The following is a 27,186-nucleotide window of genomic DNA, read 5'->3' on the forward strand; positions in this document are numbered from 1 at the left end:
TGAAAACAGAGGGGTACTTTTCACTGCTGGCTGACTTTCTTAAGCGACTCGTACATTGACTCTGAAGGCATTGCCATTGTTCAAAATATGCTTTGAATTGAAGCAAGATTGGAAATGTTTTATTAGGTGAAAACACTGTAACTTTTATTTTTCAGGTTCACTTTGAAAGGCGGTGTTCGTTAGGGTGTATGTTCTGGCAGTTTTTAAGAGGGACTTTTTTAAAAAAAAATTTATATTTACTTTTGGCTGTGTTGGGTCTTCGTTTCTGTGCGAGGGCTTTCTCTAGTTGCGGCGAGCAGGGGGCCACTCTTCATCGTGGTACGTGGGCCTCTCACTATCGCGGCCTCTCTTGTTGCGGAGCACAGGCTCCAGACGCACAGGCTCAGTAGTTGTGGCTCACAGGCCTAGTTGCTCCGCGGCATGTGGGATCTTCCTGGACCGGGGCTCGAACCCGTGTCCCCTGCATCGGCAGACGGATTCTTAACCACTGCACCACCAGGGAAGCCCAAGAGGGACTTTTTAAGAAGGTGTAGAAGATCCTAAATATGGCAGAAGCCCTAGGAAAAATCTCAGGAGCTGGAAATAACCTAGTGGAGTGGGCACCGGCCTAACGCCCTCTCTTTATCTGCAGGGAGCCGGGAAACCTAGCGGCTCTACCTCACCTCACCACCTGTGAGCTTCAGTGGCTCAGATGACTGAGCACTTGGCCCGACTCAGGAGCAGAGCCCCAGGCTAGTCAATTCTGGAAAAGCACGCAAATCCCTAGTATAAATTGCTTTCCTTGTTTTCGTTTCACCTCTTAAATACTTACAGAGCAGTTTTGTGACCACGGGGTGCTCTGGAACCACTCAGAGGTCTAGAGGCTACGAGCAACCTGCACGGTAAGGACTGATGATCACGCATAAGACTGTGCTTTTATCTCCCTGTTGGTGAGCCTCCTTCCAGCAAGGTTAGCAGCAGAGAGAAGTGACAATGGAAAACGGTTCTCCGTGGAAGACAAGGGTCGTCTGGCAGCAGCCACAGAGGGAGGAGCCCTGGCCTGGGTGTGCTGGGTAAGAGCTTCCTCGCGGTCTCTTCCATACTCACCGCCCTTCCCCCGTCGCAGAACGTCTCCCCGGTCGTGGGCACATCGCGTGGATCGGTCCTGGTGCCACACGACACTCCCGCCTGCCCTTGCTCCCGGTGACCCGCTTAGGGAACTCGCGGTTCCCGTCCCCAAAACTCTTGGCCTTGTGGACCTAGCGCCCCTACTTTGCAAAGAGGGAAGCAGAGAGCACAGCTGTGTCCCACTGAACCGAGGCTGTTGCCTGCACGAGAAGACACCACCCCACAGGGGTGATTGAGCCTGACCAGCAAGAGCCGGTGGGGCTGCCGGCACCCAGGGGCCAGGGAGGGGTCTGTCTGCGCCCAGGTGGTCACCCATGTGTCTCTCGTACTCCCTGTCCCCAGTGTGGGTGGCAAACGCACAAGTGCCGGAACCCTGGACTGCAAAGGGTCCAGGGGCCCGCAGGAGATGAGGGTCTGAATCAGGTGCTGGGTGACGGCGGAGGGAGTCTAGGGTAAGGAGGAAAGGGCGCTAATGGTGAGTGTCTGGGCAGCGCCAGGCCCAGCGAGCCTTCCTCGGCCCAGCTCCCCTCTCTGGGACTCTGGAAGAGCTTCTCCCCAAACCTCAGGGAGGCACAGATGTGTGGCACAGGGGGGTGGACCAGTGGGCCCTGCGATGTCCCTCACAGATCCCCCATCAGGAATAAGGACTTGGTCCCTCTGCTGCTGAGAGTGCGGTCAGCGCTCTTCGGGGACTGCCCGCCCCCTTCCCGTGCTGGCCACAGGCAGTGATGATTGACCTGAGGGTATTATTTTTTCTTATTTTTAAATAATTTTTATTTATTTGGCTGCACGGGGTCTTAGTTGCGGCATGCAGACTCCTAGTTACGGCATGTATGTGGGATCTAGTTCCCTGACCAGGGATTGAACCAGGCTCCCCTGCATTGGGAGCGCAGAGTCCTAGCCACTGGGCCACCAGGGAAGTCCTGATGTGAGGGGCTTGTCATCCCAGCTCTGGACGACTCCAGTTGAGGTGTGAGGCCCTCGCTGAGTCTCCCTTGGCCTGGTTCTGCTTCCTTCTCTTCGTGTTGATGTCAAGAGCTCTCTCTAAGGGACGTCCTGCCCTCCGCTCTCAGAGTTTGCAACTGCCCCCGACCCTGCTGAAGCACTTGGTGGTCTGGCAGGTGACTGAGCGCTGAGGCCAGGTCCTGGGCTGGGGGGGCACTGAGCTCTCTCTCAGGGGCGTCCTGCCCTCCGCTCTCAGAGTCTGCGACTGCCCCCAACCCTGCTGAAGCACTCGGTGGTCTGGCAGGTGACTGAGGGCTGAGGCCAGGTCCTGGGCTGGGGGGGGCACTGGAGATGGCTGCTCCTGGGGAGCATAATTCGAGGGAAGTGAAGGCGGCACAGAGTTTGCAGTCAGACACCAAGCTCGGTCTGGGTGAAGGGGCCGGTCAGTCTCCTTCATGCTCCCAGGTCACTTAGGACGTTTCCCCCAAGTCTTACCTTCCACTGGAACCCATGATCGATTTTTCATATGTGAATTTATCTTTAACCATATGTTAACTGCTATCAATTTCCAGCGTTATTACCTCTTGCAAAAATGACTTCCATGGACTGCTTGAGATGGTACCTTATAGAAGAGAGTCAAATGTGATCCCTTCACGATTTCCCGGGCGCACGCCGCAGAAGCACATTGACCTTGGGGTCCCTCCACCCCGCCCCACAGTCTCTGCCCCATCCAGCTGGCACTTAGGCCGCTTTGGAGAGAGGCAGACCTTGCCGCTGAGCAGTAAGCACAGACCATACCTTGTCTTTCAGCTGTTGGCAGTGTCAAAAGAATTTATTTCAAATCTGCTTACGACTGCGGTAAAACTCAGGTTTTCCAAAAGGCAATACACGAAGTTCAGCCAACCCCCAAGGACCAGAGACACAGTGTCTGCAATTCAAAAATACAAACGCTTGGGATACCAATACAAAACTTAGAAAAACGTTGCCTACCTCCCCCCCACTTCCCTCCTCCGTGTTTCCAGTGGAACGTGAACACCGACGGGACCAAGAGCTGCCGCCAAATGCCGACAGAAAGCGGGTGCGGTGGGGGAGGGGTGGGGGAGGGAGAGGGCGGGGCAAACACAGATAGGAAGACGCAGGTTCTGTCGACAGCCGAAACAAGGACACAAAGCTTTCTGTTACTCTTAAAATTCCTTTGCCAACGTTAGACACACATCTCTCATGCTTGATACAACAGCTTAGTGTGAAAGCAGCAATTCTACATCATGCATTTCACGTTTTCTGCTTTGTTCCCTCTGCACTTCCTGTTGGTGCTGAGCAACCCCGGGGTCTGGGCCGTCGGGCCACCAGGTGAGGAGTCGGAAAAGCCCTCCTCAGGCTGCAGCCTCCCCCAGGAAGCATCCGCCACGCTCCTGCGTCCACAGCCGCAAGCAGTCACTTTTCCACACCTGAAGCCTGTCTTGGACTCTCCTCAGAGGCTTCCTGAGGGCCTGGCCTGGGGACCAGCGCCCACCTTGCTGGCCCGAGAGTCCCCTGGGTCTCCCGGGACCCGGCCAGGCAGCCCCCGCCCTGTGGGAGCCGCGCCCTTTGAGAGAAGGCGTAGAGGTTTGCCTGGACTCTCAGCTCCCACCTCCTGACTCAAGTCGGCATGGTTCATCGCGAAAGCCAGGAGCCCCCCCTTGCCAGGTAGTGCAAGTGAGTCCCAGCCTGTGATGACAGCAGCCCCTCTGCCTAACCCGCCTTCCACACTTAGATGCTGGTTTTCAAAGCCACTCCCTCTGCTGAGATCTTTGGAAACAGAGGAGACACATCATTGGCTGGGGGACCCCTTAGATACTAGAACTAAGATAACCAAGGAGGCAGGAAGGCGGTCACTCTCCTTCCATGTTTCAAGGGGGTTTCTGCCTGCAGACGCCTTTGGGAACACTGACGCGTAGCCTGCTGACGGCTCTTCTGCTCTGACAGTGGGAACAGCTGCTGTGTTGCCCTCTTTGCTCACGTGAAGCCGGTTTTGCCTCCTCACGGCCAGGCAGCTGTGTAGTCAGCACGTGCTCCTGGTCTCAAGAAGCTTGGATGGAAGACACTGGTCAGAGAAAGCTTGGGAAAGTCGCCGCACGTCCTCTGAACGTGAGCTGTTAGCCTGGACCTCCATAGATGAAACGCGCCGCTTTCTTCTCTAAGGAGCGTTATCCTGTGTTCCTCACAGCTCACCAGACGAGGTAGGTTAGTGTGGCCGCTCCCACGTTCAGGCGGGGAGACTGAGGCACGGAAACACTGAAGAGATTTGGCCGCACCGGTACCAGGTTCAAGGAGAGGCGTTTCTGGGGGCTGAGCCTGGTCTCCTGCCCCAAACCTACTCTTCACTGTCTTACAGTCCATTTAAAGTTAGAGCCGTGGATCAAGGAACGTGACCAATGAATAGCTCCTGGCTCACTTGCAAAAGAAAAGCCAAGATTTCCCAGGATCCGCAGAGGCCTTGAATAGCTTTTTGATGATGCCTGATTAGATTTCTTTGACCAGCTGAAGGCCACACCCCTCCGAAGAAGTTCCTGTTGCTTCCAGTCAAAAGTGGAAGGCAAAAACACGGGTAAGGAGTTTTGCTTTCTAGGCATGGGGGTGGGTTGGGGACATTTGGGGAGTACAGAGTGAGACCTGACGGATTGGCTTCTGTGAGAGGCTCCCCTCCTTTTACCGACCTGCCCCATCTGGCAGGACACTGCAGACCTGGGAAAGCCTGCTCGTGGGTGCCAAGGTGAAGCCCGCAGCCTCGCGGTACAGGCTTTCCGGGGACCACAGCGTGGACGCCTCACGCATCACTGTACGTATGGACACGTGACAGACTGCCAGCATAACCCGGTGGTTCTCAGCCAGGGAGTCTGCAGACGCTTCTACCTGTCACAACTAATTTGGGGCGCTACTGGCATCTAGTGAGTCAGGGACGCTTCTCAACGTCCTGTAGTGCACAGGGCAGGATCCCACAACAGAGAACTATCCCTCCCGCTCTCGCCCACCGTGCCGAATGTCAGTAGTGCTGAGGCTGAGAACTCCTGGCATCGCCCAGGGTCTCGTGATAGTGTTTTTCAGCATTCACAGGCTGATAGTGTTTTTCAGCATTCACAGGCTGTATCCACCCTCCCGACCTCACAGCCAGCAGGCGCCCTGGGACCAGCGGCAGCTTCCTGTACAAGCGGCCTGCTCACCTGCTCTGAAACCCGCCTTCTCAGGGGACCAAGCCTTTCAGTTGCAACTAGAATTAAGGCTTAAAAGCAAATATCCCTGGAAGAAGTACACATAGATCCTGCATCCTGGTCCTTTCCTGAGAGTGCTCTGGTAGGCAGAGGGCAGGGGCACCAGAGACGGGGCAGTCCTGGGTGCTAAGAGCAAGGAGGATGGGCCTGTCCCCATGGCTCTCTGAACCCCTGTTCTGCCCAGGCTTGCGCTGTACGCATGACCCTCTCCAGTGTCAGTGGGCCACAGGGCGCCTGAGGTTGCTGTCGAAACTACAGATACGTACGTATAGGGCTGAAGGCTCAGCCTATAACTATCTACAGTTTTATAGTTTTTAGGTGAGTCCCTTTGTGGGTCAGGATGACTGATGCCCACTTTAATTGTAATCGTTATTTTCCCAAACAGGACAGAGGGGGAAGCCGGGCTGTGTGTAATGTCTTACCTTGCTTTGAATTAGGAGCTAGGATGCTATGCAGTGAAATGCTACTGGACAATTTTTAAAGAGATTAATTCTAAAAGGAAAGGCATACACTTGGACCAAACTGGCTCACTAGCAAAGAACAAACTGCAGAACTACGTTGCTTGGGGGGGGGGGGGGCGTTATTTACAATATAATGGAACTTGACACTTTAAATTACTTTGAATTCCTTTCTCACCGAAACTGCTTGATAGACGAATACCAAGTTATCTGTCAGCCAGCCCGACCAAAGCATCATCTTGATATCGTTTTTTATGTACAAACATGTCACCGCATTGTAAAGGAACAGGGAATTCGATGGCAGATGAGAAGCCCGTGACCTGTCGCTTCTACTCTGAATCCCAGGCTTCTCGAGAGGGTGACCCAAGGCCATGAGTTGTTGACGAGTCCCTTGTTCAGTCTGCTGGTTCCTCAAGAACACGGGTGTGCCGCACGGACCTGCCTTCTCCCCGAGGTCCGTTCTGGTTCCTAGAAGGTGTTTTGTGCTGAGGACGGGAGAGGTGGCTGTAGGACAGCCTGACGCGGTCCCCAGTATCCGCCGTATTGCTTCTGGGCCCCTGGAGGAGTTGGGAAAGGCACGTGCTCACCGGCTCCCCACTCACAGCCCCTCTGGCCGCTGCGGCCGTAGGGAGAGAGTCCCGGTGGCTTCTCTCTGAGCCACAGGTCATGTTCTCCCTAAAGAGGCTTCCCTTCTCCCTTTCCCATCTCCCTCTGACCGAGGTGCTGGCTCTCCGAAGGCTGGTACTAAGTCCAAGCTGATGCCCAGGAGCTCCTCCCCGAAGACTCAGGGCCAGGGCCGCATGGTCACACGGCTTCCATGATCCTGGGAGCTCCCCAGCCTTTCACCCAGACTCCACCGAAAAGAGCCAATTCCACCGGCCCGGCCCGCCTCGGGACCGACAAGCTCATCTTTCCCAAAAGACACATCCCAAAGCCGACGCCTCTGGCCCTGCCGGCCACGGCTCCCTTGGCCCCGGGAAGGCTATGCCTCCTCTGGTTCCTCCAACCTTCAGGAACCTTCCATACCCTCCAAGCCGAGGCTGCCGGGGCCGTGGCCCAGGAGTGAGACGGAAGGGCAGTGGAAGCGGAGACGGGGCAGGCGGCCGGGGCACCGGGCCGTGCGCATCACCTGCTGGGCTCCGGCCGGGGCTTCGGGGCGAGATGCGGGAGTGCCCTGGGAGCCACCCGCCGGACGACGAGGACGGGGCAAGACCTCGACTCCACCGAGCAGGTGGTTGCCAGGGCCTGGGCGGCGGGGGCTTGAACACAGCACCAGGCGGCTCCTGCAGACGTGGGGCAGCCGGCCTCGCAGGCCACCCCCCGTCTGGGAGCGGGAGCTTGAGGTAGGATTGTCGGATCTGCTGAATAGAGGGTAGGATTTGCACAGCACTGGCCGGGCTGACTCAGAAAGCAAGTGCAGCGTCTAAACTAGCAGGTAGAAGTGAGTGAACTGAGTAAACACAGTTGGTGCCGGTTTCCGGGCTAAGTTTTATAAAAATCCAATCCAGCAAATAGACAAGTTACCCCTCGACCTCAAAAAGAATGCTTGATAAAATATATTCTTTTAAAAAGGAGAGAGAACGGCGTACTACCAGTTGGTGATGGAGGCGGTGGAGGTCAAGGAAGAAGAGACCCGGGAGGAGGGGGAGGGGCTCCGGGGCCAGGACGGCGGCCGGCTCCGGGCTCAGACCCTGCAGCGGGCTGCGGACTCAAGGGAGAAGGTTGGTGTTCCCAGCAGGCAGGGGAGGGCTCACCCCAGAGCCCCGCCCTGGCCACGTGGACTCCGCACACCCGGGCTGGCGGGCAAGCAGGGAGACCAGGAACATGACGTCATCTGCTTCCTGCCTCCTGCAGAGTCCTGCCCACCCCGTCAGGGCAGAGCCTCCCCTGCCATCGGGGCCACCTTTTGCTCTCATGATGCGTTCACGTTGACAGTAGATGGTCTCAAAGTGAAGGTGGACTGAGTATAAGAGACTTCCCCAGGGACTCCCATCTCATACGCTCATGAGTCTGAGAGCCTCCGAGCTCGGAAGAGTTAACAGGTTTGCAGCGAACGTCGTGGGAAGCCAGCTCCCGAAAAAGCCATCACCAGGTGGAGACTCTTCACATAGTGATTCAGATTCCAGTGTTTTCTTTTGTGTTTAAGAACTGAGTGAATTGTAGCAGACTGGTGTGTGTGTGTGTGTGTGTAAGAGAGAGAGGTTGGTGGACTAATGAAGGACCTAAGGAAACTATTTTAAAAAGTTCTCAACAGTTCAACGAGAGCGGCAAAGATCATGATGAATGATTAACATCCCTCTCTATCCATCCTGGATTAGGTCTGCAAGTGGCATAACGTACTGAAGACTCCAGAACCGAAAAGCTAAAGGATAACAACGTTTCCTGGCAGAGATGGGAACCTGCACCCTTGGTTCTCTGAAGGAGCAGAGTCCAGCAAAGACTTGACACTGAGGCCACGAGATTCCCGAGCGCCTCCCGCCGCCTCCTGCTCTCAGGATTCACGTCTCAGAGCCTGCTCTCCTCTTGCCCCCCAAAAAGACAAGCTTCTAAATCGGAGGGCAGGAAACAAAATGAAACCCCGAACACTTCCTTGCTCCCTTGAGAAAGGTCCCTCTTCGTATTTGTAATGGCCGGTGGAACGAGGGGAAACACACTCCCGTGTTCACCACTGACTGGGGCCTCCGTGCGCACAGCCTGCAGATCGTTCTCCATCCCCCAAAGAAAGCGGGTCTCTGAGATGCTCCGTGGCTGCTGGGCTGCACCCAGGATGTGGCTGTGCTGCCCTCAGGGTTATGTGAGTGCAGTGAGGGGCAGCCGTGCAGAGCAGGGCCTGGGAGGCTAGTTGCCTGGCAGCTTTGGCCGCCCCAGGTTGGTTGGCACTTCCAATCCCGTGTGCAGGGTGACCTGGAAAAGAAGACGCGGTGAGCGAGGGCGGGAGCTGCCGCCCGTGAACCCTGAGCTCAGACAGCTCAGCAGCTGTGCCGCCCTCTGCCCCGGGATCCCCACGGGCGGCAGCCCGCCTCCTCTGTGCTGTGGAGTCAGCTGTTTATCAGGCTCATCCTCACTGACATCGGGCCCGGGAGTCTGCCCCAGGAGCTGGTCGTTGCCTCTTTCACGCCGCCCCCGCTGCCGGGAGCCCCAGCAAGGCTGATGCTCTCTTACAGTCGGGGGACTGGGGCTCCGGGTTTACATGCGTTTCTGCTTTCTTTCCATGGCCCTCTTTCCTCTCCTACATCTGTTCTATGAACGCTGTGGAAGAACAGCCCATATTTCAGGCTGCCTCAAAGCCCTTTTGCAAGGACTGGAGGTACAAATCAATCAGTAGGTGACAGTATTCAGGGTCAGTGGGCACCGCGAAGCAGGCCTGCCCCCCACCCCATATACCTCCCGGGGGGAGGAGCAGTGTGCCGGGAACAAAGGCTGGCACCCTGCTCCACACTGCTCTCCAAGCTTCCCTCACCCCCTCACCGGGCTCCCATTTTGCCTCTGGGTGTGTCGGGCCTCCTGGGCCGGCGGTACCCCCGCAGCCCCCAGGACTGGGCCTGGCCCTGAGGGGCTGCCTGCTTCACGCAGGAGCCAGAGGGACAGGGAGGGTGAGAGGGAACCCTTAGGAGAGGTCCCGCCTCAGTTCGGTCTCTCCTCTCGGGGGAAAGCCACATGGAGGCCCGGCACACCCCGGGCCATCGGGGCCCACGCCGGGCAAGGGCACCGACCTTCCTCTCTCCCAGAACATGGAAGCAGGACTTGCCTCCCTCCTTCACCCTCCCTGGCCCTCTCCACCCTGCCTGTCACCCGCCCCCTCCACACCCCGCCCCGAAGCCACCACCTAGAGCCTCTGCTCCTTTCAAGCGGACAAGCAAGAAAACATCACGCCGGAGAGGAGCGTCTCCAGGGGATGCCCAGGTGGGCCGGTGGGTAAGTTCCCTGCCTGGACGGCACCGCGGGCGGCTTCTTTAGAGCCCCCTTTGCCCAGCGCACTTTGGAGGCCCACGGGCAGCGGGGCCGGGGCCGGGGGCAGCAGACGGGCCCTGGCCTGGAGGGTGCGCGGTACCTGCACGTTGCGGTTGAGGCTGAGGGCCGGCATGAAGACCCCGTCCACGTGGCTGAAGGCCGTAGGGCCCTGCTGCTGCCCGTTGATGAAGAAGGTCAGGGTGTGCTCGTTCAGGTCCAGTAGCACGCCCACGGTGGCCCCCTTGCACACGCCGCCTTCCGTCCTGGGAAGAGGAGCCCGGCACGTAGGTGAGGACGGGAGGATCCCCGAAAGGATGCTGTGGGTACCCTCGCCTAAAAACACAGCCCCCGCGGCGGGGCAGGGCGCTGGCCATCCCACGGTGACCCGCGGCGGGGCACAGGGCGTGCGTCGTGACGCTCCTGACACCTGCTGCGAGGCTCCATTTCGTGGTGGCTGGGATTCGCCTCCACCGGGCGGGGCCGGTCCTTAGGCGGGCAGCACCGGGGCGGGCGGGCCGAGGCCGTCGGACCGTCCCCTCCCTTGGCTGGGGCTGAGGTCGGCCGGCCTTGCCACTGGCTGCTCTGCTCGGATCACCAAACCATCCTTGTCCTTTCCTGACTGGGAATGAGCTGGTCAGCTGGAGGCTGATGGTGGGCTGGGAGCACGGGAAACGGCGAGCAGCGCTCGCTGGGAGTTTTCAGAGGGCAGGTTTCCCGGAGGGTGAGCCGGGCCCCCCAGGGCAGGAGCCCGCCGGTGGGGAAGGGAACTGGCAGCGGGCCTGTTGGTGCTGTTCAGATGCTGACCACCAGGTGGCGGTAATGACCCGCCCAAGCTGCAGCCTCCCCCGGGGTCCCCCGCCCCTGCCCCCCGGAACTGGAGCCGGCATCCTGAGTTAAACCCTGACACCGCCTCTAATGAGTCCTGTGACTTGAGCATCAACCTTACGCCCCAATCTCATAATCTGCAAAATGGCGATCACAGTCGCACTTTCCCAGGGCCCAGATGGAACCGTAGGAGCCAGGGGCTTCCCACAGCATGGGGCACAAAGAAAGCTCCGCACCTGCTCTCTCTTGTTACGCCCGTCCCAGTGTATCTGGGCGCCTGCGTGGCCTAAGCAAGTAGAGACGGAGCTGCTGGGCCCAGACTCGGCCCCTGCGCGGTCTGTGAGCAGGCCGTCCTTAGCGCCCGCGCAGGGCTGCCTCTGGAGAGACGGTCACTGCCAGTGAAAAGGCAGGTGGGAGGGTCCGATCGGCCTCCACCCCCCCCCCCCAACCCCGCCCCGAGGATCCTCGGGCAAGTCCCTGCCCCAGACCAGGACCCCTGGGGCCATTTGCAGAGCTGCAGGTGGGCTCAGAGCACCGAGAGCCCCCAGAGCTGACCTTGCCCAGCGCTGGCGTGCAGGGAGGTCGGCCTCTCGGGGCCCCTCACCTCTGCCGCTGGGGAGAAGGCCCTCAGCAGACTGGGAAGGAAACCCCACAGCAAGCAGGCAGCTCTGAGGGTCACAACCCTCCACTTGTGGGTTCCTTCGCCAGGGCAGCCCCAGAGGGCCTGTACCCCCAGCATGGGAGTTTCCTGTGTCCAGCCTGGTGACACCACTGCCGGGGCCGGGCTCAGGGTGAGGCAGTGCTGGGGGTGCCCGGGACAGAGCCACCAGCAAGGAGCGCCCCAAGGGTGCCGCACCTCCCGCCGGGCTGATTCACAGCCCTGCTGGGCTGACGGGTGTGGAGGAAAGCAGAGGGGAGGGGCGGCGGAACCCAGGCGCGGGGCTCGCCGAGCGGCCTGCACACCCGCTGGCTCTGCTGTGCTCTAGACTCTGTCCGATCCCGCCTCTGCGCTGCGGGCCAGCGCTCGCTTCTCCCTGGAAGCTGGACGCCAAAGTGGCCGAAAACACCGCCTGCCATTCCCGACCCTGGAACGTGGGAACAGCAGGAGGGCTCTCATCCCTAAGCCCCGCGACAGGGAGGCCGGGCGCTCACGCACCTGTTGGTGTGGGAGCTGCAGTGCATGAACCAGCTGCGGTTGCTGTCCACGTACATGGCCCAGGCCTTGTCGTCCTTGCCCAGCATCATGTCCTTGCCCACGCTGGCCCTGGCCACCCCGAAGGCGGGGTCCGGGTGGTTGTCGTAGCGGTCCACGTGCAGCTCCCAGTAATGCACGCCCTTGGAGAAGGCCGCCGTGCCCAGCACCACCCGGTCATCGTAGCTGCTGCAGGTGGCCGTCTGGTTGTCGTTGGATAAAATGATGTCCCGGTGCCCAGAGTTGGGGTCAAACGTGAACCAGGCCACTGCAAAGGAAGGGGCAAGAGGCGCAGGGTGAGTGGCAGCCTGTGACCTGGGCTCGGAGGCACAGACCCACTGGCATCTCAGGAAGCGGGCACCCGGTGTCGAATGTTCTTCCCTGTGCGATTCACACACACACACACACACACACACACTCACGTTCCCTCCTCTGTGTTCATCCAATATCCCAATCCCATGAACCCAACCTTGCCAAGGAACACAGACAGTCAGGCCCCCAGTCTAAATGCTTTCGTGGAATCTTGGTTTCTAAGCCCCTTCTGCACGCTTCGGGCACTGTTATGAGTGAGGGGGAGTAGATATCCAGACCCCACCTCGTGGGAGGGGGATTTGAGACGCAGAGAGGTGAAGTGAGGTCACCAAAGCCCCAGAGCTCCAGGCTCTGCTTCACAGCCCGCTGGCAGGCGAGGGCCCCCGTGGGCACACAGCTGGTGAACCCATCTTGGGGGGGAAAGCATCATCTGCTCCTGTCCCTGGGAGACAGTCCAGGCTGTCACGTGTTCCCCAGAGGACATGCTGGGATAAACAATGACACTAAACACAGGGCTGGCACCGTCCTGGGACCCCTACATCATCCCTCGACGCTAAGGACTCAGATGATCAAAATCCCGCAGAAAGCCGATGTGCTCTTGTTGCCTGAAACCTGAAAGGATGAAGCGCGGTGGGCACGCCTCAGATCTGAGCTCTCGCGCTGGGTATTCGAGGGGTAGGTTCCTCCCTGGCAGCCGCGTGCCTTCTCTTCTCTGGGACCGTCCTACCCGCTCTCGGCCCCTCGGAAGTGGGAGTTTAGCCTCCCTGTGCCTCTCAACTCCTAGCTTCCCTTCCCAGCTCCAGCAAATGGGGTGAAGGAGTGTCTCTTTCCTTCGTGGCTGGGGGGCAGGGAGGTGAGGCACATGGAGCCAAGTGAGCGGAGCAGGGGCGGGGCTGGAAGAGACAGACTCGCCTGTTTCCGCCACTCCCTCACGCTCCCTCATGAGCAGCTCACAGATTTCCCTTGTCTGTCTGCCCGTCTGTGTGGGTTGGGCCTGAATCTGTTTCCCCCGAGACACCCCAGGGCTCACCGTCGGACGTCTGCAGGACGACGGTCTTACTGTAGGGCCCGACGCCAGAGGAGTTGAAAGCCTTGACCCTGGCATTGTAGGTGCTGTTGAAGTGAAGGCCGTCAATGGTGCACAGGGTCTCCTTGCCGACGTACACCTCCTGGAAGAGACCCAGACGGCTCGTCAGGCGCCTCCGTTATGTGGAAAATTTCTCTTAGCCGCACGGTGACATCAGAGTGCTAGCATCCCCGAAGAGTTATTAATAAGGAGATTTTGGACACGTGGTGGCCGAGTCTCAGGCCACGTCCAAGTTGGACACAAACTCTTCCTATTGGCTGATGGGCCCTCTCCTGCGAAGGTATGAGGTGCGGTAGCCGGGATGCTGCCCGAGACCATCCTGCCTCCGCAGAGGAGAGGCCGGACGGACAGGACTCTGGAGCCCGGGAGTGGGGCTGCTGAAAACCCCACTTCCTTCTCGATTGGAGTAAGAGGGGATTATTGGTTTCCAGTGGGAAATTAAGTTAGAAAAAACATGGGCTAAGCATCTAAATAAAACAAAAGATATTTGAAAGGGAAGGGTCATCACACATGATGGGAAAAAGCAGATGGAGGAAGGGCGTGGCCAGGCGCAGGTGGTTCAAGTTGATTTGGCCATTTCTGGAGTAAGACGGGCACTCCACCTCCTTCCCCGCTTCTCCCACTGCTGAGGCTGCCACCTTCCTCCTCCTTTTGGGACTCCTGGAGCTGCTTTTTTCCTGGCCTCCCCAGAGGGTGGGACATTTCTGCATCGGCTCCCAAAGGTCCTTTTCTAGAACATTTACTTTGTTTCCCGTTTACTTCACACTTACTCTGTCCTATTAACTTCCCCCAAATGCATAGCCTTACATCTCACCTATGGCATTACATCAGCTTAGTCTAAAACGTCTGCTTGATTACTTGGGGTGTTTCTCTTCATTTGTTTTTCCAAGTTACTGATAATAGTAGCTGTGTGCCAGGCGCTGTATAAGGCATCTTTTCAAAAAATGTTTATTTATTTATGTTATTATTATTTTGGCTGCAGCAGGGTCTTAGTTGCGGCACGCAGGATCTTCATTGCGGCCTGCGGACTTCTTAGTTGCGGCATGCATGCAGGATCTAAGGATGGAACCCGGGACCCCTGCACTGGGAGCACGGAGTCTTACCCGCTGGACCGCCAGGAAAGTCCCTGTATAAGACATCTTAATCCTCATACAACCCTGGGACATTGCTATTATTTTCATTATTTTATTCACAAGGATACTCAGAGAAGGTAGGCAACTTGCCCAAGATCACAGTTAATCCGTTTAGAAGCCAGCGTTCAAATCCAGGTCTGTCTGCATTTAGCGTCCACGCTTTTCCCACCATAACACGTGGTTTCTCATAAATTCTAGCCCTCGGGTGGAGCTTTTGTTAGTGGTCATGCTTCAAAGGGGAGAAGCCATCTTCAGTTCAGCCCTGTGGACTGCTTCTTTTATTTTTATTTTTTAAAGATTTATTTATTTATTTTATATTTAGTTTTGGCTGCATTGGGTCTTCGTTGCAGCGCGCGGGCTTTCTCTAGTTGTGGCGAGTGGGGGCTACTCTTCGTTGCGGTGTGCGGGCTTCTCATTGCAGTGGCTTCCCTTATTGTGGGGCACAGGCTCTAGGTGTGCGGACTTCAGTTGTTGTGGCACGCGGGCTCAGGAGTGTGGCTCGCGGGCTCTAGACGGCTTAGTTGCTCCACAGCATGTGGGATCTTCCCATTGGCAGGCGGATCCTTAACCACTGCACCACCAGGGAAGTCCTGGCTGCTTCTTTTAATATCTCAAACAGTCTCCTCTTTCTTCCCGTTTCGAAACCATAAGCTCTCCTCCCGGTTTCTGGTTAGTCAGGGAGCTCTGTCAGTTCCTAGCTCATTTGCACGACTGGAACGGCTGAGGTTCTGGACCCGGTGTATGACCCACTATTCCTGGCCAAAGCAACCTCAGCTTCTCACTAAAGAGCCCATATCCCCAGGGACTCAATTATTCCCAAGGGAGTACTGCAGTGATTTCCCCAACTCTGAAATTCTTGAAATAAGACAAGACAAGACATAGGCATCAATCCAGTTGAGGGAAACAAAGAGAATATTGACCGTTGGCAAGAGACGTTGAATGGGTGCCACTTCCCAGGAGAAGAAGTGTGAGAATTGTTATGACTGCGCTGGTTTGTTAGAACGAGTCTTTATTTAGTCTCTCGGGGACAGAAAGGTGGAGCTCTCAGCAGACCCCGAGTTTGTACGCCCTGGTGTTCCTGTCAGCACAACGACTGGACGGGAGCCTGAACTTCACTGTGTGCCGTCTCGCGGTAGAGATGTGTTAGGGCGCTGGCTTGGCGTGGGGAGCCGTCCAGGTTTGCTACCACGGGCCGAGACTAAAGACGCACTTGTGACTCGCTAAGCGTATTGACATGAACGTAGATGGTCACCCCAACCCAACAAATATTTCTCAGGTGTCTTCCCACCTTGCCAGGTGAACTAATCACTGAACTGGGCAAGGCAGGTGTGAAGGAACCTCGAGGGGGTGGGGAGAGGCTTCGGGGTGCTGGGTGGGAGGGTGCTGACCAGATACCAGTGCGCTGCTGGGCCGACTGGGAAGTGGGTACCACGGGGGACACCTTTTCGGAGCTCTACCTCGGCCTCCAACCTGTGTCAGTCTTCACAGAAAAACCATCCAGAACTTTCTGTGGCCGCCGCCTCTGCCTGCCCAGACCCAGCCCTCGGTAGAGAAGCCCCACATCCCATGAGCCCGGGCCCACTTGCTCTGCGTCCTGGGGGCCGATGCCCTCGCTGGTGGCATCAGAGCTAAGGGCAGCCCCCTGGGCTGGTGCAGAGGCTGGGACAGCGCAAGTTCCCCCTGGCAAGCAGCGGGGCCTCACCCGGAACTGGCCCCCGTCTCCGTCGTCCAGCTCCAGGATGTAGCCGTCCACGGTGCTGTGGGTGAAGGGCGGCGTCCTCCAGGCCAGCGTGACGCTGTTGTTCCGGGTGCAGCACTTCTCCAGCTGCAGCAGGGGCACGGGCGGCACTGTGACGGGGACAGGTGGGCTTTAGTGCACAAACCCCTGCAGGGCACAGGGAGGCCGCGTGGACCCGGCCGCACCCCAGGAGGAAAGGTGGCCACCCTGCGTCCCTCCTGGCTGCTCGTGGGCGCAGCTCAGTGTGCTTCTCAACCCTGGACGGGGGTCCTGGGATCTGGGGCAGGGAGAGGCCTGGCAGGTGCCTCCACCCCTCTGGGTCTGGAGCCCTGAGGAAGAGCTGCCCCTTGCCCACCTGCCCACTAAGAACCACTGGTTTTGGCTCGGCCCCATGAGCAGCTGGTGAGGACTTGCAGCCCGGCCTCTGCGGACCCTCTGCACAGGGCGGCAAGCAGCTCACACCTGGGGCCCGGAAGATGCTCTCGGGGGCGGGAAGGGCAAAGTGCAAAGACCCACTGAGACCTTTGTCTGGAAGCGTTTTAAAGGCCCAGGGAACTAGATTCCGGAAGGAGAGGCCATCTTACAGTATCAGGCAGTCAACCCGTGGAATTAGGGATTTGAGTCAAGTGTATCGTAAGTTCGATTAAGGTGAGATTGGGAGGTGCAAACTGAGTATGGGAGAAAGCACAGAGATGCACAAGAGACTGGGTATCTCTGGTTTAAAAATGGCCGTGCATTTTGAAGTAAGGATTTTCCTGAGTTCACAGATTCTGTAGGTGTGGCACTCAGCCCTTGGATATATGGGTCTAAAAAAACCAAAGAGCTTCATTCCCCCTCCTGAATGTACCCTTAACGTCTCTGGAGAGGCAGGGGGACGTCACTTGCTAATTTTGTAACCTGGGGAAAGCTATGCAAACTTTGCTTAACCCTTAGCTCGTGTCCCCCGTGGGTCTCTGAACTCACCGCTACGACCCACCACCTTCTCCCGTCTGCTCTCACCTCTGACCTTCTCGCTCTTCTTGGAACACAGAACACTTATACCTGCCTCGGGGCCTTTGCACTCACCACCCCTCGGCCTTCTGGAATGTTCTTCCCTTACATCTCTTTCCTCCTCACCTCAAAATACCTCCCCCCCCACACCCATGTCTACTAATGCCCCCTTCTCAAAAGGCACCTTGTTTGTCCCACCTGCCACTATCAGTTTACATTACACTACCTGTTGTACTGAATTATCGACGTGTTGTCTATTTCTTTCTCTAACTATCAGCTCCGTCTAGTGAGGGAGTCTGTACACTTGCTCACGGCTGTGTGCTGAGCACCTGGGATGGTGCCCGGCACGTGGTAGACACTCAACAGGTGTCTCTGAATGAACAAATGATCCTCTTTCACAAACGGGAAAAGTTTGGCCCAGGCTGGGTGCTACCCACAGAGGTCACCCAGCTTGAGGGTCGCTGAGCTGGGATCTGAACCCAGGTCTGTGACTCAGGCGTCCCTCCCTCCCACTCTGGGTCACACCAGTGTCCCAGGTCTTCTGAGGGCACTAAGCTGCGCTGCAGAGTGGATGCCTCTTCCAGAAGCAGCATCACCTGAACTGGGCCAACCACGGCTCACCCCTACATTTCATCTGAATGAAGTCCAGCTGGTGGATGGCCTGCAGCAGTGGCCCACTGTCCAAGGTCAGTTCAAACTCTGCAGACACCTTCGGCTCCAGGGCACCTTTGACCCACTGCTCTTGAGACACCTGGACACGCTTGATCAGGGCGTCCGAGATCTTAAAGGAAGCACAGAGTTTAGGGTTTCCACGTGCAAAGGGAAAATAGCGTAGCAGGGGGTAAGGAAGGGACAGGGACTTTGTGGGCGCAGGGGTCTGCGGTGGTTAAGCACGCCCACTCACGCCCTGGCAGAGATCATCTTTTAACAGCTTAGTCATGTTAAACGTAAAGAAGCACTTGCTGTTTCAGGCTAAACCCTTTTGCGAAGCAAATGATACTTTTTAAAAGAATTCTTTTACTTTATTTATTTATTTTGGCCGCACTGCGCGTCATGCGTGGTCATTCCCAACCAGGGATCAAAACCACGCCCCCTGCAGTGGAAGCGCGGAGTTCTAACCAGCAGACCGCTAGGGAAGTCCAGTACTTTTTTTTTTTTTTTTTGCGGTACGCGGGCCCCTCACTGCTGTGGCCTCTCTCGTTGCGGAGCACAGGCTCTGGACGCGCAGGCTCAGCGGCCATGGCTCATGGGCCCAGCCGCTCCGCGGCATGTGGGATCTTCCCGGACTGGGGCACGAACCCGCCTCCCCTGCATTGGCAGGCGGACTCCCAACCACTGCGCCACCAGGGAAGCCCAGTACTTTTAAAATATACAAAAACAGTCTTCACTCTCCCTCTTTTGCTAGATCCAGCACTTTGCAAATTGAAACATACTAGTGGTTTGTCCCAGGGTCTGAAAGCAACTCGTTCATCCCCAGGAGCGTGAAGCTCCCTCCCTCCCACTGTGTTTCCTCCACGTTGTGCTGCAGCTTCTGCTCCAGACTCTCACTGCATCAAACCCATAGCTCTGTTCTCCTCTGCTGGCAAGTCCTGCTCATTCAGACATTTGCACGTGTCCCTGTAGAGCCATGACTCCATGCACCCTTGCTGGGGACCAGTCCAGGAGATTCATCATGTTCCCCAGAGACGGAGGACAGAGCTTCTGTCTGAATCACACACATGATCCCAAGAGGTGTTCGTGACCCCGAGTCAGACTGGCTGCTGGAAGGATGCCCAGCAAGGCTGCACTGGCTTTGCAGGCAGTGGTCACGTGCCCAGACCTGCAGGACTCCGCACCCTGAGGGAACGGGTCATGTGGATTCTTCTGACTCACTTCGTCCTGTGCAATCTTTCCAGCTTGACTGGCAAAGACTGTCTTTTCTCATCTGTGGGGAAAATGTTGAACTGGGGTTTCAAGTCGAGGCACGAAAGCACGGCATTTCAGCCCTAGGGATTATGATGTTTGATCTCCTCATTTAAGGATGACACAGAGCCAGGGTCACAGCTAGTGAGACGCAGAGCTAAGAAGAGAACATAGGTCTTCTGGAATCGCTGAGCACAGGAGATTCTGCTCAACTCCAAGCTGCTGGGAGGGACCTTCCTAGAACCTCGGCTAGTCTGGGGCATGGCAGTGGATTTGGAGGAACAATGCCCAGCCCGCTCACCTGCAGAAACCCGGACGGGTCGTTCTCCTTGATCACCTCCAGGCAGTACTCCATCAGCCCCGTGGACTGGCGCAGCTTCAGCGTGCAGTGATTGATCTGGTCCCAAACCATCTGCCACGAGAAGTATCCCTAGTAACTGTCTCATTGAGGAACAGCAGCCCGGCTGCAGCGGCAAGCGGCATGGGTCCCGGCTGCCTTGCACCCTCTCCTGCTGCTGCTGTGTTCCTGAGCTCCACGTGCCCTCGTTACGTGGGCGGTAAATGGACCCGCTTCCCAACAAGCAGGGTCGCCACACCCCACAGAGCAACCTTCCTGAACTCTGGCTAGAGAAGCAGAGAACGTGCACCCCCTGAAACCCTCCTAGTGACCGGTGCCCCAGTCTCACGCGTTGGGTGGAAACTCAAGGGGCTCGGCTGCTTTGCATGTAAACCATGGCTCATCCCCAACACACACTCCTTCTTTCCTTGAAAGTAACATTTCCTGATTCAGTTGGGAAATGTCTATGGAATAGGTCGAGCCCAGACAATGAGGTGAGTAGTTTCTGTCAAGGCAGGGTGTTCACGGGGCACCTGCCTGGGCCGGGGACCCGGTGCCGAGTGGGGGGAAGCCTCCCCCTGCCGCGGTGGCCACTGGCTGTGGTGTCCCTGCTGACCACTGCGAGCACCAGACATCAGAAAGCCCGAAGAAGGGGGAGAGCCGGAGCCTTGTCACCCGCCGTGGCCACCTCTGCTCTGCAAGATGAGAACAGGCAGTGTCCCTTCGACAGAAGACAGGGGCCGGGAGAAGATGGGAGAGAGTGGCCTTCTGACTGAAAACAGCAGGATTCAGGCATCTCCCTCCAGCTTTGGAGGGAGAGCAGGGGTGCTGATTGCTTCAGGGAAAGTGACACGAGTGTAAGTAGGTCCCAGGCCAACTTGCTCAGCCCTTCCTCTCCCCATTCATTCATTCATTCGTTCGTTCATTCATTCATTCGTTCGTTCGTTCATTCATTTATTCATTCGCTCGTTCATTCATTCATTCGTTCATTCATTAATTCGTTCATTCGTTCATTCATTCATTCATTCGTTTGTTCATTCCTTCATTCGTTCATTCATTCGTTCGTTCATTCACTCATTCATTCGTTTGTTCACTCAACTAACACTGACCCAGAGCCTACACTGCGTGCTCCCCCGAGCTCGGCTCGGAGGCCATGATGGGACCGAGGGCATCGGCCGCCCGGGGACCCACCTTCAGCTTGTTCTCCCTCTCTTTGGTAATCTTGGTAAGCAGCTTGGCTTTCTGCCGGGTTAGAGCATCAACCAGCGCGTCACACTGAGCCACCAGGCAGGCCTCGTGGTCCAGGCCGTTCTCCTGTGGGATGCACAGAGCTTTAGGGAGAAGACACTCGGAAACGTGGCCGGCACGAGAGACACAGGGGCACACCAGCAAGCTCGTCCCGGGGTGAGCTGTCCCGTTACTGAACTGGAAACAGTGCACGTGTGAGTCTCAGCACATCTATAGGATGGAGGGAATATTCAGTCATCCAAACCATGAGGGTTTGTGAGGGTTTTCAATGCCACGGGAAAAGCTCGTGGGAGAGACCGAAGAAGAAGAGCAGCTGCAAGCGTGTGCAGCGTAACCGCACACTGCACGTGCGTGTGTGTGTGTAAAGCAGTGGGGCAACGTGTCAAAACGGCGAGGGCGTCACCTCAGGGGCTGAGATATTGGTGAACTTTTCTTACTTCTGCCTGTTATTCTCTACTTTTCAAAATTTCTATAACATACTTTTGCTTTCTCTAATCAGAAAACAGTAAAACAAACAAAACCCACTGTTCTTGCTGTAGGATCTGACTCTCTCAGTTTAAAAAAGAAAAAAAAAAAAAACTTTCACCATCACTCAGGTCAGCCTGGATTCAGACCCCGTGTCATGGGCTGGTGGTGTTCTCTCCCACCCCTGCCCCAAGTGCCTATTTGAAGTCCTAACCCCCAGGACCTCAGAATGGGGCTGTGTTTGGAGACAGGGCCTTGAAAGAAGTAAGTTAAATGAGGTCATCAGGCTGGGCCCTGATCCAGTCTGACTGGCGTCCTTACAAGAGGAGATCAGGACACAGACACACACAGAGGGAGGACGGTGTGAGGACACAGGGAGAAGATGGCCATCTGTACACCAAGGAGAGAGGCCCTGGGAGGAGCCATGCCTGCTGACACCTTGATCTTGGACTTCCAGCCTCCAGAGCTATGAGAAAATAAGTTACTGTTGTTGAAGCCACTCAATCGATGGTTACAGCTGCCCCACCAAACGGATACCTCCGGTGTCCCTGAAACATCAGAACCAGGACAGGAAACGCCTGGCAGCGGAATTCTGTGCTTTCACTTATTAGGAAGCATGGTTTTTATTGGCTGCTTAGGAATTCAGTGCCCTCAGTCCTTTTTCCCATCCAGACACCGGAATGCTCTACGGTTCGTGATCTGTGGGAAAGTTCCCCCAGGCGTGCATTTATTTATACGCTGTCTCCCCGACAGACAGAGCTCCTGGGGACAGAGGCTGTGCCTTCCTGATCTGCGTCGGGCTTGCCTGTGACACAGCATGGGTGCTCAGTAAATACATCTGTTTAGTAAATGATGCTTTTATATTTTGATGCGTTGGTACAAAAGCACCGTATACAGATACCGCCTAGGGCTACGTGGCCACGCAGAGTGCTGCATTATTTCTGCCCAGTTCTCGTTCTAGGATTCTCTCTGAGTTCATGCAAAATCCCTTTCCTATCAGACGTCACAGGGGTGTCAGTGGATTGAGCGTGTGATGTCCGCAGCATCTGAGGCGTGCAGTGGGACAATTAGGCCTGCTCATGTGCAGCACTGAAAAGCGCCTGCCATGGGGCCTTTCCTCTCCTCCGCTAAGCTTCACGTACCTCCTGCAGGGACTCCCCTCCCAGCCGGAGCTATGCTCACCTGGATCTGCTGCAGAATGTTCTTCAGCTGAACTAGAAACTCCTTGGCTTCTTTTGCCTTATCGGAAACTCCATTTAAGGCCTGAGACAGTTGGGCCTAAAAGATATCACAGGTTGAAAAGGAAAATTAGGTGTTAAAGGCACTTGGTCTGCACTTCATCGTGAAGGCTTGTGTTTATAAGAGGGTAGAACCCAGGAACCGTCCTCACTTACGAAGGGACCGCTATTGACTCCCGGACTCTATCGCATGTGTTTATTTATCCAGCGATCGTTGATAAAGTGTTGGTTGACCAACACTCTTCTGTCTGGACCCCAAAAGCTGGGTAGAAGAAAGGAGCATTCAGCTAATTGGTTCAGGCTGACAGGACCCAGGACAAGAAGGCAAGTAGAGCCTTGACTGGGTCTGGCCCCCTCCCCGCTGTAGCAGTTGTGCCCCCCCATCAGTAGGAACTCAGACGCCTATGTGAGGGAACCCCAGGTCCCAGGCCACGCTCTGCCCACCCCACCCCTGCACAGGCGCCTTTTGGCCTGAGCGGGATGGGCGGGGAAAGGAACTGGAAGTGAGCCTGAGCCATATGGACTGGGGGTCCCAAGACATCACGTGGAAGGGGATGATGGTGGCCTCCTCCTTAGCGCTAGGGACTCCTTACCCTGCCCAGTTGTTAGCCTCAGGCTTCTTTTGAATGAAACACATACACACACCATCGAATTTGTCTTCAAAATCTTGCTATTGAATAGACTGGTGCCCTTGATTTTTAACACGACTCATGTTTCAGAGTAAAAAGCTGAGGGCAGAGCAAAAATGGGGCCAGAAAGGCTGGGTCATACCTGCTCTCCACGTTCTTTTCTTTTTTTAAAAAATTAGAGTATAATAGCTTTACAATGTTGTTTCTGCTGTACAATGAAGTGAATCGGCTGTATGTATACATATATCCCCTCCCTCAGGGACTTCCCTCCCTCCCACCCCGCATCCCACCCGTCTGGGTCATCACAGAGCACAGAGCTGAGCTCCCTGAGCTATACAGCAGGTTCCCACTAGCTATCTGTTTTACACATGGTAGTGTATTTATGTCAAACCTAATCTCCCAATTCGTCCCACCCTCCCCTTCCCCCGGCTGTGTCCACATGTCCGTTCACTATGTCTGCATTTCTATTCCTGCCCTGCAAATAGGTTCATCTGTACCATTTTTCCAGATTCCACATATATGCGTTAACATACAATATTTGTTTTTCTCTTTCTGACTTACCTCACGCTGTATGACAGACTCTAGGTCCATCGACATCTCTACAAATGACCCCATTTTGTTCCTTTTCATGGCTGAGTAATATTCCATTAGGTCTCTGCTCAGATATGATCTGTCAGCGGGGCCTCTTCCTTTGCCCTGCTTTATTCTTCATAATGTTCATCACCACCCAACACAGGTTTGCTTCCTGTCTGTCTCTCCTCCCGAAAATGTAGGCTCCCCAGAACAGGGACCTTGCCTGGTTGCTCACATACAGAAAGAGCACCGTGCCCATGGCAGCATGAAACAAATATTGGTTGAATGACTGAATCAATGAATGTGATTCTTTGGACCATATCCATGGTTTTCCAAGTGTGGTTCTCAGACTGACAGCGTCAGCATCATCTAGGAATTTGTTAGAAACGCAAATTCTCCAGCCTCACCCCTGTCTTACTGATCAGAAACTGGGGGTGAAACCCAGGAATCTGTCTTTTAACAAGTTCTCCAGGGGTTTCTGATGCAGTTTGCGATCCGCTGGATGGTACAAACATAGCCACGGAGTGGATGAGGAGACACAGGGAGAAGGAAGGGGCCTCAGACCAGGGTCACCAACGTTCAAGGTGAGGTCAAGGTGAGGTCTGGGCTCTGTCCTGCTGGGAGACAGCTGGGAGCCTCAGGTGTGGCTCAGCAGAAAGGCGGCTTCCGGAGAAGCTCTTCCTTCTTCCACTGGCTTCCCCATGCCCCCCACCTCAGCTGGTGTAGGCCCCTCCCTCCACGGGCACCCGGCGTGGACCACTTTCTACTGCAATTATCCACGCAGGAAGAATACCCAGTCGACCTTACAGGAACAGCAGCGTGTTCTGTGTCTGCTCTAATCCAGCTGCCACCAGCATGGGTGGCTCTGAGCACTTGAAGGTGGCTAATGTAACTGAGGGACTAGATTTAAATTTTATTTAAAGTTTTCAGCCACCACGTTTGGCCAGTGGCTGCTGTTCTGGGCAGCACAGATCTTCTTTTAATTTTAATTTTTTTTTTTTTTGCGGTACGCGGGCCTCTCACTGCTGTGGCCTCTCCTGTTGCGGAGCACAGGCTCCGGACGCGCAGGCTCAGCGGCCACGGCTCACGGGCCCAGCCGCTCCGCGGCATGTGGGATCTTCTCGGACCGGGGCACGAACCCGCGTCCCCTGCATCGGCAGGCAGACTCTCAACTACTGTGCCACCAGGGAAGCCCTAATTTTTATTTTTAATATTATTTGGCTGCGTTCGGTCTTAGTTGCAGCGCATGGGCTCAGTTGCCCCGTGGCGTGTGGGATCTTAGTTCCCTGACCAGGGATCGAACCCCCGTCCCCTGCACTGGGAGGCAGATTCTCAACCACTGGACCACCAGGGAAGTCCCTGGGTAGCACAGATCTTTGCACCCGTCCTTAGAGGGGTCCAGGTCCTCGGGCAGCTCAGCCTGTCCCTGATAACCGTGCCCAGCAGGAGCCGGAGAGGCCGGCATCCCTCAGGCCCATCATCAGTGCCCAGAAAAGAGGGGCACCTCCCTCCCCACCACAGTCACCCAGAGCAGAGGGCCCACTGAGGCTGCACCCCTTCCCTCCCCACGGAGGGACCGATTCCCAGGAATCTATACAATCCTTCACGGCGGGGACTTTGTTTTTTGTCTTTGTCTTTCTAGCCAGGCACTGGCACAAAGCAGGGGCTCAAAAACTGCTCACTGGCTGAATACAAAGCAAAGCAATTGCTCCACTAGAAGCGGATGCTAAGCTAAGACAGGTCCCTGCAGATCCATCGCCACGGCGACCACCTTTTCCGGCGAGAGGCTGCATTAGTGAGAGTCCCCTTCCCTTCACCCGGGGAACTGGAGCCAGCGGGGCTCTGTCCCCGCCAGCCCTGGCCTCCCCGCGGCCCGTCCCACCCCAGGGCCTGTGGACCTGCTTCCTGCTTGGCAAGTAGACCCAGGACCTTGGCAAGGAGCCCAGAACAGAGTGATCTTTGAAGGCCTCCAGGGACCTTAGGCAAACGCCCATCTGAAAGGGGAATGATCTCACAGCTCAGTAGACACGGCTCCAGGCCCACCAGACATGCCCTCTGCTTTCTCTTGACGCCGTCTGGCCCTGGCCCAGCAGGGTGCTCGCCTGCACAGAGACCTGTGCCCGGTCTCCTGGTCTCCGGGAAGAGCCCGGACACCCATGTGAGGTCCGGTCGCCGTCGAGGGATGTCCCGACAAGCACACACTTGACCCTTTCTTGACCCCAGTTCCTTCCTGTGTGATGTGGCCACGAGACACCTCTCCTTGCCCAGGTGACAGCACTGTGGAAACTGGACCTGGTTATTCTAGTGGCAAAGGAGTCAGGGTTTGGGCGGCGAAGGTGGAAACCATTTCTCAAGGGACAAGTGGTTCACTTATTGGCAACGTGTTATGGGTTCACAGCATACCGTATTTGGCTTCAGTGTTTTGAAACATGCTCTTCCTCTTTTCCACAGGGCTACCTTGGGGCCAGCAGGGGACACTGAAAATTGTGTCTTTCTGGTCCGAGAGAAGAGCCTGTCGTCTGAGAAATGAGAATGGATTGCTCTGTCTCTGTGGATGCTGGTTATACTATCCTCTTGGAAAGAAAGGAAGTATCCAGACCGAAGACAAATTTTTTAAAATGACTGAATGGATTTTAACTTGAATCAAACATTGTATTTTATGCCTTTTTATTCCTCTAAGGTTAGAACTACATTGCTGCGGAGTCTCTAAGTTTAGACAGACAGCTTAAAAATGTATTTCCAAGTGGGCCAAACCACCTGCTTCCTGGCCTAGCATCACATCTTTGCCTGCATCCCGAAAGAGTAGCTTCTAGGTACATGGGGTAGCTTTCTCCCTTCTCCCTCCCATTCTGGATGGTGTTAGAGGGCCTCATACTGCATTAAGCAAGAGAACTCTGGGCCAGTACAGTCAAATCTTGGCGCTGTCATTCATTAGCTGTGCATCTTGGGAAGATGCTTCATCTCTTTGTTCTATAGGGTCCTCCCCTGTAAGGTGGGAATAACAACCCCTACCTCATACGAGTTCTTACTGTTATGCTTAGAAATATAGCCCAAGCTTTCCCGAAATCCTCTCAGTTGTTCAACCCATCATATATGGGTTGTTACGGACTGAATGTGTCCTCCCCAAATCCATATGTTGAAGCCTTAACCTGCAGTATGATGGTATTAGGAGATGGGACCTTTGGGAGGCAATTAGGTCACATAGGTGGAGGCCCCATGATGGGATCAGTGCCCTTAAAGAAAAGACATGGGAGAGCGCTTTCCCCCTCTCCTCCCACTGCACTGAGGAAAGGCCACGTGAGGACACAGTGAGAAGGTGGCTGTCCGCAAAGGCCCGAAGGCAGCCTCAGCAGGAACTAAGTTGGCCGGCAGCCGGATCTTGGATGTCCAGCTTTCAGAACTGTGAGAAATAAACCTCTGTTGTTTTGTGGGATTTGCTTATCGCAGCCCAAACAGACCAAGACATGAATTATCTAAATTACCCAACTAGGACCTTTCAGAGATAATTCTCATGTTTGAAACAGACTCTGTGGAGAAGCCCCTAAATTGTCTCCTTTTATTTATTTTAGAAAATTAATTAATTAATCTGTGGCTGCGTTGGGTCTTCGTTGCTGCGCACGGGCTTTCTCTAGTTGTGGCAAGTGGGGTCTGCTCTTCGTTGCAGTGAGTGGGCTTCTCACTGCGGTGGCTTCTCTTGTTGTGGAGCACGGGCTCTAGGCACGCGGGCTTCAGTAGTTGCAGCACGTGGGTTCAGCAGTTGTGGCTTGCGGGCTCTAGAGCGCAGGCTCAGTAGTTGTGGCGCACGGGC

At 55.8% G+C, this 27,186-nt stretch overlaps 1 protein-coding gene across 2 annotated transcripts in view; it reads right to left on the reverse strand.

The window, feature by feature from the left end:
• Positions 1–2,842: 2,842 nt before the first annotated feature.
• Positions 2,843–27,186, reverse strand: part of TRIM67 (tripartite motif containing 67) — a 52,768-nt gene continuing 28,424 nt past the window's right edge. The window contains exons 2-10 of one of the 2 annotated variants that reach the window (XM_030839484.3): positions 22,121–22,216; positions 20,417–20,539; positions 19,190–19,300; positions 17,608–17,767; positions 15,961–16,106; positions 13,069–13,207; positions 11,691–11,994; positions 9,810–9,972; positions 2,843–8,662 (exon numbers count right to left, since the gene is read on the reverse strand). In XM_030839484.3, coding sequence (XP_030695344.2) covers positions 8,597–8,662; positions 9,810–9,972; positions 11,691–11,994; positions 13,069–13,207; positions 15,961–16,106; positions 17,608–17,767; positions 19,190–19,300; positions 20,417–20,539; positions 22,121–22,216 — 1,308 coding nt within the window. In that variant the 3' untranslated portion in view covers positions 2,843–8,596. The remainder of the gene's footprint in view (positions 8,663–9,809; positions 9,973–11,690; positions 11,995–13,068; positions 13,208–15,960; positions 16,107–17,607; positions 17,768–19,189; positions 19,301–20,416; positions 20,540–22,120; positions 22,217–27,186) is intronic. The other variant, XM_060285947.2, reaches the window with a different exon arrangement.

Source organism: Globicephala melas, chromosome 16 (genome assembly GCF_963455315.2).
Source record: "Globicephala melas chromosome 16, mGloMel1.2, whole genome shotgun sequence".
Classification (NCBI taxonomy): domain Eukaryota; kingdom Metazoa; phylum Chordata; class Mammalia; order Artiodactyla; family Delphinidae; genus Globicephala; species Globicephala melas.